The sequence below is a fragment of the Staurois parvus genome, unplaced genomic scaffold (assembly GCF_062004578.1).
Source record: "Staurois parvus isolate SC_StPar_1 unplaced genomic scaffold, SC_StPar_1.0 ptg000064l, whole genome shotgun sequence".
NCBI lineage: Eukaryota > Metazoa > Chordata > Amphibia > Anura > Ranidae > Staurois > Staurois parvus.
Genome location: NW_028317860.1, coordinates 8125006 through 8137027, shown reverse-complemented (window position 1 = coordinate 8137027; position 12022 = coordinate 8125006). Strand labels below are relative to the sequence as shown.

The following is a 12022-nucleotide window of genomic DNA, read 5'->3' as shown; positions in this document are numbered from 1 at the left end:
GTGTATATATGTATATATGTGTATACAGTGGGGATCGAAAGTTTGGGCACCCCAGCTAAAAATTTGTATTAATGTGCATAAAGAAGCCAAGGAAAGATGGAAAAATCTCCAAAAGGCATCAAATTACAGAATAGACATTATTATAATATGTCAACAAAAGTTAGATTTTATTTCCATCATTTACACTTTCAAAATAACAGAAAACAAAAAAATGGTGTCTGCAAAAGTTTGGGCACCCTGCAGAGTTAATATCTTGTACTGCCCCCTTTGGCAAGTATCACAGCTTGTAAGCACTTTTTGTAGCCAGCCAAGAGTCTTTCAATTCTTGTTTGAGGTATCTTTGCCCATTCTTCCTTACAAAAGTCTTCCAGTTCTTTGAGATTTCTGGGCTGTCTGTCACGCACTGCTCTTTTAAGGTCTATCCATAGATTTTCAATTATGTTGAGGTCAGGAGATTGTGAAGGCCATGGCAAAACCTTAGGTTTACTCCTCTTGATGTAGTCCCCCGTGGATTTCGAGGTGTGTTTAAGATCATTATCCATTTGTAGAAGCCATTCTCTCTTTAACTTCAGCTTTTTCACAGATGGCATCAAGTTACCATCCAAAATTTGCTGAAATTTTATTGAATCCATTTTTCCTTCTACTCGTGAGATGTTCCCTGTTCCACTGGCTGCAACACAACCCCAAAGCATGATTGATCCAACCCCATGCTTAACAGTTGGACAGAGGTTCTTGTCATTAAATTCTGTGCCCCTTCTTCTCCAAACGTACCTTTGCTCATTCCGGCCAAAAAGTTCAGATTTAACCTCATCGGTCCACAGACCTTGTTACAAAATGCATCAGGCTTGTCTATATGTTCATTTGCAAAGTTCAAACGATGATTTTTGTGGTGAGGACGTAGAAGAAGTTTTCTTCTGATGACTCTTCCATGAAGACCATATTTGTACAAGTATCTCTTTATAGTGGAATAGTGTACCACAACTCCAGTGTCTGCCAGATCTTTCTGGAGGGATCGTGCAGTCAAACGTGGGTTTTGAATTGTTTTTCTCACAATCCTGCGAGCTGTTCTGTCTGATATTTTTCTTGGTCTTCCAGATCTTGCTTTAACTTCCACTGTTCCTGATGACTGCCATTTCTTAATTACATTCCGAACAGAGGATATTGACATCTGAAAACGCTTTGCTATCTTCTTATAGCCTTCTCCAGCTTTGTGAGCGTCAACTATTTTCAGTTTCAGTTTTCTAGACAACTGCTTAGAAGAACCCATGGTGCTGATTGTTGGGGCAAGGTCAGATGAGTCTGGGCATTTAAAACCTTTGAGATTGACATAACCTGGTCTTCCCAGACGATGATTGAGAACAATCCATGACACTGGCAGGTCTCAGCTTTGCAAAGGGGGCAGTGCATGCTATAAATTCTGCAGGGTGCCCAAACTTTTGCAGACGCCATTTTTTTGTTTTCTGTTATTTTGAAAGTGTAAATGATGGAAATAAAATCTAACTTTTGTTGACATATTATAAGAATGTCTAATCTGTAATTTGATGCCTTTTGGAGATTTTTCCATCTTTCCTTGGCTTCTTTATGCACATTAATACAAATTTTTAGCTGGGGTGCCCAAACTTTCGATCCCCACTGTATATATATATATATATATATATATATATATACACACACACACACACACACACACACAATATTGCCAAACGTATTGGGATGCCTGCCTTTACACGCACATGGCATCCCAGTCTTAATCAGTTGGGTTCAATATTGAGTTGGCCCACCCTTTGCAGCTATAACAGCTTCAACTCTTCTGGTGAGGCTGTCCACAAGGTTTAGGAGTGTGTCTATGGGAATGTTTGACCATTCTTCCAGAAGCGCATTTGTGAGGTCAGGCACTGATGTCAGATGAGAAGTCCTGGCTCACAGTCTCCACTCTAATTCATCCCAAAGGTGTTCTATCAGTTTGAGGTCAGAACTCTGTGTAGGCCAGTCAAGTTCCTCCACCCCAAACTCGCTCATCCATATCTTTATGGACCTTGCTTTCTGCACTGGTGCACAGTCTTGTTGGAACAGGAAGGGGCCATCCCCAAACTGTTCCCACAAAGTTGGGAGCATGAAATTGTCCAAAATGTCTTGGTATGCTGATGCCTTAAGAGTTCCCTTCACTGGAACTAAGGGGCCAAGCCCAACCCCTGAAAGACAACTCCACACCATAATCCCCCCTCCACCAAATTTTACTCTTGGCACAGTGCAGTCAAGCAAATACTGTGCTCTTTGCAACTGCCAAACCCAGACACTTCATTGGATTTCCAAACAGAGAAGCGTGATTCGTCATTCCAGAGCACACGTCTCCATTGCTCTAAAGTCCAGTGGGAGCGTGCTTTACACCACTGCATCTGACGCTTTGCATTGCACTTGGTAATGTGAAGGCTTGGATGCGGCTGCTCAGCCATGGAAACCAATTCCTTGAAGCCCTCTATGCACTGTTGTTGTCCACACAAGTCCACACAAAGTTTGGAGGTCTTTAGCTATTTAACAGTTGGCGATTTCTACGCACTGTGCACTTCAGCATGCGCTGACCCCGCTCTGTTATTTTACTTGGACCTACCACTTTGGGGCTGAGTTGCTGTTGTTCCCAGTTGCTTCCACTTTGTTATAATATCACTAACGGTTGACTGTGAAATATTTAGTAGCTAAGAAATTTTATAGATGGACTTACCGCACAGGTGGTAACCTATCATGGTACCATGCTTGAATTCAGTGAGCTCCTGAGAGCGACCCATTCTTTCAAAAATGTTTGTAGAAGCAATCCGCATGCCTAGGTGCTTGATTTTATACACCTGTGGCCATGGAAGTGATTGGAATGCCTAAATACAATGGTTTGGAGGGGTGTCCCAATCCCATACTTTTGGCAATGTAGTGTATGCACGTGTGTGTATACAGGTGAAACTCGAAGAATTAGGATATCGTGCAAAAGTTCATTTATTTCAGTAATGCAACTTAAAAGGTAAAACTAATATATGAGATAGACTCATTACATGCAAAGCAAGATAGTTCAAGCTGTGATTTGTCATAATTGTGATGATTATGGCTTACAGCTCATGAAAACCCCAAATCCACAATCTCAGAAAATTAGAATATTGTGAAAAGGTGCAATATTCTAGGCTCAAAGTGTCCCACTCTAATCAGCTAATTAAGCCATAACACCTGCAAAGGGTTCCTGAGCCTTTAAATGGTCTCTCAGTCTGGTTCAGTAGGAACCACAATCATGGGAAAGACTGCTGACCTGACAGTTGTGCAGAAAACCATCATTGACACCCTCCATAAGGAGGGAAAGCCTCAAAAGGTAATTGCAAAAGAAGTTGGATGTTTCCAAAGTGCTGTATCAAAGCACATTAATAGAAAGTTATGTGGAAGAGAAAAGTGTGGAAGAAAAAGGTGCACAAGCAGCAGGGATGACCGCAGCCTGGAGAGGATTGTCAGGAAAAGGCCATTCAAACGTGTTGGGGACTTTCACAAGGAGTGGACTGAGGCTGGAGTCAGTGCATCAAGAGCCACCACATACAGACAGATCCTGGACATGGGCTTCAAATGTCGTATCCCTCTTGTCAAGCCACTCCTGAACAACAAACAACGTCAGAAGCGTCTTACCTGGGCTAAAGAACAGACCTGGTCTGTTGCTCAGTGGTCCAAAGTACTCTTTTCTGATGAGAGCAACTTTTGCATCTCATTTGGAAACCAAGGACCCAGAGTATGGAAGAAGAATGGAGAGGCACACACTGCAAGATGCTTCAAGTCCAGTGTGAAGTTTCCACAGTCTGTGTTGATTTGGGGAGCCATGTCATCTGCTGGTGTTGGTCCACTGTGCTTCATTAAGTCCAGGGTCAACGCTGCCATCTACCAGGAGATTTTGGAGCACTTCATGCTTCCTTCCGCAGACGAGCTTTATGGGGATGCTGACTTCATTTTCCAGCAGGACTTGGCACCTGCCCACACTGCCAAAAGCACCAAAACCTGGTTCAATGACCTAGGATTACTGTGCTTGATTGGCCAGCAAACTTGCCTGACTTAAACCCCATAGAGAATCTATGGAGCATTGCCAAGAGAAAGATGAGAGACATGAGACCGAACAATGCAGAAGAGCTGAAGGCCACTACTGAAGCATCCTGGTCTTCCATAACACCTCAGCAGTGCCACAAGCTGATAGCTTCCATGCCACGCCACATTGAGGCAGTAATTGCTTCAAAAGGGGCCCAAACCAAGTACTGAGTACATATGCATGCTTATACTTTTCAGAGGTCCGATATTGTTCTATGTACAATCCTTGTTTTATTGATTACATGTAATATTCTAATTATCTGAGATTGTGGATTTGGGGTTTTCATGAGCTGTAAACCATAATCATCACAATTATGACAAATCACGGCTTGAACTATCTTGCTTTGCATGTGTTGAGTCTATCTCATATATTAGTTTCACCTTTTAAGTTGCATTACTGAAATAAATGAACTTTTGCACGATATTCTAATTTTTCGAGTTTCACCTGTGTATATATATATATGTATTCACACACTAATCGGCCAATTTATTGGGTACACCTTGCTAGTGCCAAGAAAATATCCCCCATACCATTACACCACCACCAGCCTGAACCATTCATATGGTTCCATGGATGGATCCATGCTTTCATGTTTACACCAAATTCTGACCCTACCACCTGGATGTTGCAGCAACCAGTCTGCCCATTCTCCTCTGACATCAACAAGGCATTTTCATCCACACAACCGCTAATCACTGGATATTTTGTCTTTTTCGGACCATTCACTGCAAACCCTAGAGATGGTTGTGCATGAAAATCCCAGTAGATTTTTAAATACACCAGCCTGTCTGGCACCAACAACCATGAATTGTTCAAAATCACTTAAATCTCCTTTCTTCCCCATTCTGATGCTCTGTCTGAACTTCAGTAAGTCTTCACCACGTCTTCATGCCTAAATGCATTGAGTTGCTGCCATGTGATTAACTGATTAGCAATTTGTGTTACCGAGCAATTTAACTGGTGTACCTAAGCTGGCCAATGAGTGTGTATGTGGGTGTGTACACACGCACACACAGTTAGGTCCATATATATTTGGACACAAGCACAATTTTCAAACTTTTGGCTCTGTATGCCACCAGAATAGATTAAAACTAAACAATCCAAATTAATTTGAAGTGCAGACTTTCAGCTTTAATGCAAGGGGTTGAACATAAATATCAAGTACAAATTTTAGGAACTGCAACCGTTTTTATACACAGTCCCTCCATTTTCAGGGGCTCAAATGTAATTGGACAAATGACTATAAGCATACATAAAATGTTTATTTTTAATATTTTGTTGAGAATCCTTTACTGGCAATGACTGCCTGAAGTCTGGAACCCATGGACATTACCAAAGACTGGGTTTCCTCCTTTCTGATGCTTTTCCAAGCTCTACCTGCAGCTTTCTTCAGTTGTTCTTTGTTTGTGGGTCTTTCTGCCTTTAGTTTTGTCTTCAGCAAGTGTTTATCTGTACTGTGAAGCGCCGTCCAATTAACTTTGCTGCATTTGGCTGAATCTGGGCTGACAGTATATCTCGAAACACTGCAGAATTCATGCGGCTGCTTCTGTCTTCTGTCACACCATCAATAAACACCAATGACCCAGTGCCACTGGAATCCATGCATGCCCATGCCATCACACTGCCTCCACCATGTTTTACAGATGACGTTGTGTGCTTTGGATCATGAGCTGTTCTAAGCCTTCTCCACTTTTTTTTTTTCTTCCCGTCATTCTGGTACAGATTCATCTTCGTTTCATCTGTCCAAAGAGTGCCTTTCCAGAACTGGTCTGGCTTTTTCAGATGCTTTTTGGCAAAGTCTAATCTGGCTTTTCTATTCTTCAGGCTTATGAATAGTTTGCACCTTGTGGTGAACCCCCTGTATTTGCTCTTGTGAAGTCTTCTCGATTGTAGACTTTGACAATGATACGCCCACCTCCTGGAGAGTGTCCTTCACTTGTCTGGATTTTGTGAATGGGTTCTTCTTTACCATAGAGAGGATCCAGCGATCATCCACCACTGTTGTCTTCTGTGGACGTCTCTGCCTTTTAATGTTTCTGAGCTCACCAGTGTGCTCTTCTTTCCTCAGAATGTACCAAACTGTTGATTTAGCCACTCCTAATGTTGCTGCTATTTCTTTGATGGCTTTTTTTCATTTTTGAAGCCTTGCAATGGCCTGTTTCACTTACATGGATAGCTCTTTTGAACGCATGATGTAGATTCACAGCAATAGATTCCAAATGCAAATACCACACTTAGAATCAACTCCAGACCTTTTTTCCTGCTTAATTGAAGAAGAAATAACGAAGGAGCAGCCCACACCTGACCATGAAACCGCTTTTTATTCAGTTGTCCAATTACATTTGGTCCCTTGAAAAAGGGGGGATGGCTACTCTTAAGAGCTGTAATTCTTAAACCCTTCCTCCAGTTTGGATGTACCCTCAAATTAAAACCGAGAGTGTGCAGTTTCAGCACATATCCATTGTATAACTATAGCTTGAATATGTTTTGGTAAATACCTGAAAAGTCTAAAATTGTGCCCATGTCCAAAAATATATGGCCGAACTGTATATAGAGCGCTAAACTAGTTGCTGTCTGTATTGATGACCAAAAGTTTTGGCATCTGCTGTGTAGCTCTTGTCAGGTAAACTGACATTGCTGGTAAACGTAGCCAGCAGCTTACCTTTGTGCAGTCAGTGGAGAACAGCAAGGAGACTCAAACCTTCCATCCCTCTTATTTAACTCATTGCTTGTCATCTGTACATTCAGAAGGTGGTCATGTCATTGCGTAAATCTGAAGTTCAACACACGCCACATTGTGATTCATTTAATGTACTTTTTTCCTCTTTCACCTGTCAGCACATACCCTTGGTTGAACAGTCAGTGTTTGTTGCTTTTGATATGTCATATTTGACAAGGTTGGTTCCAAGCATAAAATAATTTGCCTTTTACAATGTTGACAGAGCACTTACAATTGTAGGACACAGTGAATCCATTCATGGGAGATTTGCCATTTCAGAGCTGCTGATAAAATAAAGTCACAGGTTATTGGCAGTAATGTATATTCATTTTTATGTTCTTTCCAAATCAATGCACAGAGCAGTGTTGCCTATATTTTCTTTGCTGCAAAAACACACAGTAAAACCAGGCATAGTTCTTTAAATTCCTGGTAAGATATGACAAATTAAGATATACAACCTTGTTTCAATCAAGTAACTCATGTAACATTAGCACTGAACACTAATGTATAAAAGGAAACACACTCTACACTCCAAACGTTTGGTGGGTATGTTGTGGCTGGATTAGAGCTCCTGTCATTGCTAACTCTGTCCCTTTATGCTAGGGACACACGAGGAGTTTTGTTTTTATTCAACCCAGTGGACTGAACAAAAATAAACTGAAAGGTGGCTGTACTAACTAAGCAATGTTAGTGTGGCGTTCTCCCATACTGAGCTATTGGGTTCTGGCAGGGGGACTGCCCTCACCCGCCTGAACACACTGATCAGTGCTCGCAGCCATTGCTGCTCAGTTTCTGTTGAACTGGCCGATATCACCCGATATTCAGCCCATGTATACCAGCTTTTACTCTTGCAGGGTGCATGTCTCTCTTGATGACAATGACCACTTGGACAGGAAGTGAGGAGACATCTTTCCAACAGGACACATACAGCAATAAAACCCTTAGTAGAATGGGAAGGATTCAGACCTCTGCCATGTTGTATTGCTGTTTGTGTTAGAGATGTCTTGTGTGAGTGATATATCCCCAGTGATGGAAATAAAAACCTTAAGAGATTCTGTCTACACTTTGTTGAAAACGAAGCATACATTTGGCTGGAGCTCCACATTTTTATATCAGGACTTTTACATTGATCCAAAACACACTGCAAAAGCAACCCAGGAGATTTTGAAGGACAAGAAATGGAATATTCTGCAATGGCTGAGTCAGTCACCTGATCTCAACCCAATTGAGCATGCATTTCACTTGCTGAAGGCAAAACTAAAGGCACAAAGACCCACAAACAAAGGACAACTGAAGAAAGCTGCAGTTTGAGCCTGGCAAAGCATCAGAAAGGAGGAAACTCAGTCTTTGGTAATGTCCATAGGTTCCAGACTTCAGGAAGTCATTGCCAGTAAAGGATGTTCAACAAAATATTAAAAATGAACATTTTATTTATGATTATATTAATTTGTCCAATAGTCCAATTACTTTTGGTCCCTTGAAAAAGGGGGGATGGCTACTCTTAAGAGCTGTAATTGTACTATCTTTGCATTTTAGGGCCTCTGAAACTGTGATAGGTATTGGGGAAGTGATAAGAGGAAATATGCCCTTTGAAAGCCTGGAGGTGGTCATTGGATTTTGGGGTCCAGAAAGCCTCTCACATAGTATCCCCATACTCAGGAGAAGTAGGATAATGTGTTTTGGTGTGTTATTCCACACATACCCATGGCATGCACAAGCAGTATATCATTTAAGTGACAACTTTGTGTAAGAAAAAAAAATGTGTCATTTTCAAAAAATTTGTGTCAACAAACAAAAATGTTCCAGGGACTCAACATGCCTCTCTGCAAAATCTTTGAGGTGTCTGCTTTCCAAAAAAGGGTAATTTGCCTGTCATTGATGGAGCAATTTGCTTTCCTGTAGCCACTTTTGCAGGAAACAAAATCACTTGATTCCCTCATCAGCACAGTCAGTGTTGATGGGGAAATTCCTCCTGTGGAGCTATTGTGTCCTCCTGACAGGGGAGCCATCCCTGCCAGGACAACACAGTGCTTTTTGCTAGGGGCTGTAATAGCCTCTAGCAATAATTGCATGTAAGATTTGACAGACTGGTTGTAGCCGAGCTGATTGATCAGCTTTGGTACAATTAGCCTCCCCATACATGGTTCGAATTTTGGCCGGTCCTGGCTGAAATGGCTAAGATTCTACCCGTCTATGGCCTGGCGTAAGACACTGTCTCTAAGCCATTGATCACTGATGCTGGGCAGTAATCAACATTAAAAACATTATTTGTTAAACACTTTTTGCACTCTTTCAATGAAACAGACACAGACTGTGGTAATGTACTATTACATTTGCATTTGAAATAACTAAGTAGATAAATCCTTCCAACCCAGTTTTATTTAGTCATGATCTGGCTATAGATAATAGTTAAAGAAAGCCAAAAACATTTTTCATTTTGGTTAAAGTAGGGTTATCGTTCACCAGGGTTTCTCAACCAGGGTTCCACCAGAGGTTGCTAGGGGTTCCTTGAGCAATGAGCAATATCCACCTCTCAGGTTCCCACTGACACCATTGATATTTTTAGCTATCTATAAGGGGGTAATTCTTATCAATGACCACAAGTGTAAGGAACATTCTTCCCACTGACCATCACACGAATGTATCATGATCTGTAGATACAGTAATTTTTAGCAGGGTAGGCCCAAAAGTCATTTCAAAGGTTCCTCTGTGTTGAAAAGGTTGAGAAAGGCCGTCGTTTACAGTCATGTGCAACACCAAATGTAAGTCATAGGCCTCCTAACCGCGGTAACCTCTCTGTTTTGCCAAGCTGTGTGTATATGCATGAGAATATTATAATAATCATTTAAAATGATTACATTTAGAATTAATCTCATTACATTGTGCTGAACTAACTTTATTTAAACCAAGGGGAATATTGCTTAGGAATTTAAAAGCCATTCTAAACTAGTGCACTGACTTGGATGTTTGCCTAGAGACTGTCATTTTTATATTCACTAAAACTCTCTGACTTGTTTGCAGCAGCTGATGCTCTGGGAAGTATAGCTATCGATGCAACACACCTCACCATGTCAGTCACAGACCCGACAGCCTGGGCCACTGCTATGAATAATCTTGGGATGGTCCCTGTAGGACTGGCTGGCCAGCAATTGGTTTCAGGTAAGAATTCCTTCTAGTACTAAGATTCTGCTAATGTGAGTGAAACATGAGTGCATCAGACTCCACATAATGACATTTTATTTATTTATATTCATCCTGCCTGGATACGGTGTGATAATAAACGCTACCTTCTGTAAAACAGTCCAGCGAGTCAGCTGCAATTCTTCAGGGCACAGTGTATGAAAAAACAATCTGTATCCCCAGACTTGTTGAGAGGGGAGACGCTCAGCTGCTGGGAAAGGAGGATATGGGGAAGGTGATTAGCCTTTTATAGTAGACTTTCTATGTATGCTGGCAGAAGAAAAACACGGGCATTGGCTGAAACCTCCTGCCAGGAGCTGGAGCATTGAGCTCTGTAAGCTGGCGCTGAAAGTGCATACAGATAACAGAGGATTAAAATAAACCCCAAGCTTTGCAGAGAAGCCTGCGCTATATTCTTAATTAACAACTATTTTGAGCCTTTGTAGATGTATTTTAATTATTTTATTTTATTTTGTTTCTGTGTATTGTGAAATCGGTAGAGTTATTGTTTTTGAAATTGAACATTCTGCAAGATAAAGCAAGAGACTTCTATTTCATACTATATATTCATTAGGTGGCTGCTTACAGTGACCTACAAATTAAGTTTGGTCTCTAGGGAAGAAATGTACTAATTCTGAATAAACAATATTCACATATTTATATATAAATATATATTTATTTATTTTCCAAGTCAGGTACAAAATGCAGGTACAGCTACACCATGAAGTATTTGTATTTTAAAATTAATTTGGGAATAATTAAAAACAGCAGCTTTCCATCAGTCTTTAAAGCGGGCTGCTGACCTTATTCACAGGCATAATTTGATCCTGTCTGGAAAATGTATGATAAGGTCATGCTTAGGCCTTTTTTTTCTGCACTGTAAATCTAATAATCTCAGAACTGAACAATAGATGGCTTAGTAATAATACTAAAGTAGTAGAGTTTATGTACTGAGAAAGGGACTGACAGACTCCTTTGTTGGACGCACCCAGCACACATCCAATTGAATTAAATTCCCAGGGAATATGCAGAGAATCACGTGGCCTACAATGAATCCTCCCAGAGTTTGGGACAACATGATTATACAGTTGTGACCAAAATTATTCAACCCCCAATGCTGTAAAGGGGTTTAGGGACTATAGTGTACATTTGGAATTGTATTCAGAATCAAATCCTACAAGGACGTTGTAACTACCCAAATGCAACTAAAATGACATCAATTGTTTATGTAATACAGTAGTAAATGGTTCTTATGTGGTTTCTTCATTGCCACAATTATTCAACCCCTTAAAGACTACCACTCTGAAGAACAGAGGTTCATACAGGTGCTTTCCATCAGGTATTGAAAACACCTGTGGATGTCACCGAGCAGCAATCAAGCATAATAAGCACCAATTAGGCAGCTTTAAAATGACTGTGATACTCAGCTCCTTCTAGACATTTACTGGTGTGGTTACAAACATGGTGAAGGCAAGAGAATGGTCCAGGAAGACAAGAGAAGAGGTGATTTCTCTTCACAGGAAGGGCAATGGCTATAAGAAGATTGCAAAGATGTTAAACATACCAAGAGACACCTTAGGAAGCATCATTCGCAAATTCAAGGCAAAGGGCACTGTTGAAACGCTACCTGGTCGTGGCAGAAAGAAGATGCTGACTTCGACTGCTGTGCGCTACCTGAAGCGTAGAGTGGAGAGAAGTCCCCGTGTGACTGCTGAGGAACTGAGAAAAGATTTGTCAGATGTGGGTACAGAAGTTTCAGCCCAGACAATAAGACGCACACTGCGTAATGAAGGCCTCCGTGCCAGAACTTCCAGGCGTACCCCCTTGCTGTCTCCAAAGAATAAGAAGAGTATGCCAAAAGCCATGTGGACAAACCACAAAAGTTGTGGGATAGTGTTCTGTGGACTGATGAAACAAAATTAGAACTGTTTGGGCCCATGGATCAACGCTATGTTTGGAGGAGGAAGAACAAGGCCTTTGATGAAAAGAACACCTTGCCTACTGTGAAGCATGGTGGAGGGTCA

At 41.2% G+C, this 12022-nt stretch overlaps 1 protein-coding gene across 5 annotated transcripts in view; it reads left to right on the top strand.

Moving 5' to 3' along the window:
* ENOX1 (ecto-NOX disulfide-thiol exchanger 1) overlaps positions 1-12022 on the top strand; it is a 745756-nt gene that overhangs the window by 504975 nt on the left and 228759 nt on the right. For 3 of the 5 annotated variants that reach the window (XM_089668835.1, XM_089668838.1, XM_089668836.1), the window contains exon 6: positions 9840-9977. In XM_089668835.1, coding sequence (XP_089524961.1) covers positions 9840-9977 — 138 coding nt within the window. The remainder of the gene's footprint in view (positions 1-9839; positions 9978-12022) is intronic. The other 2 variants (XM_089668837.1, XM_089668839.1) reach the window with 1 other exon arrangement.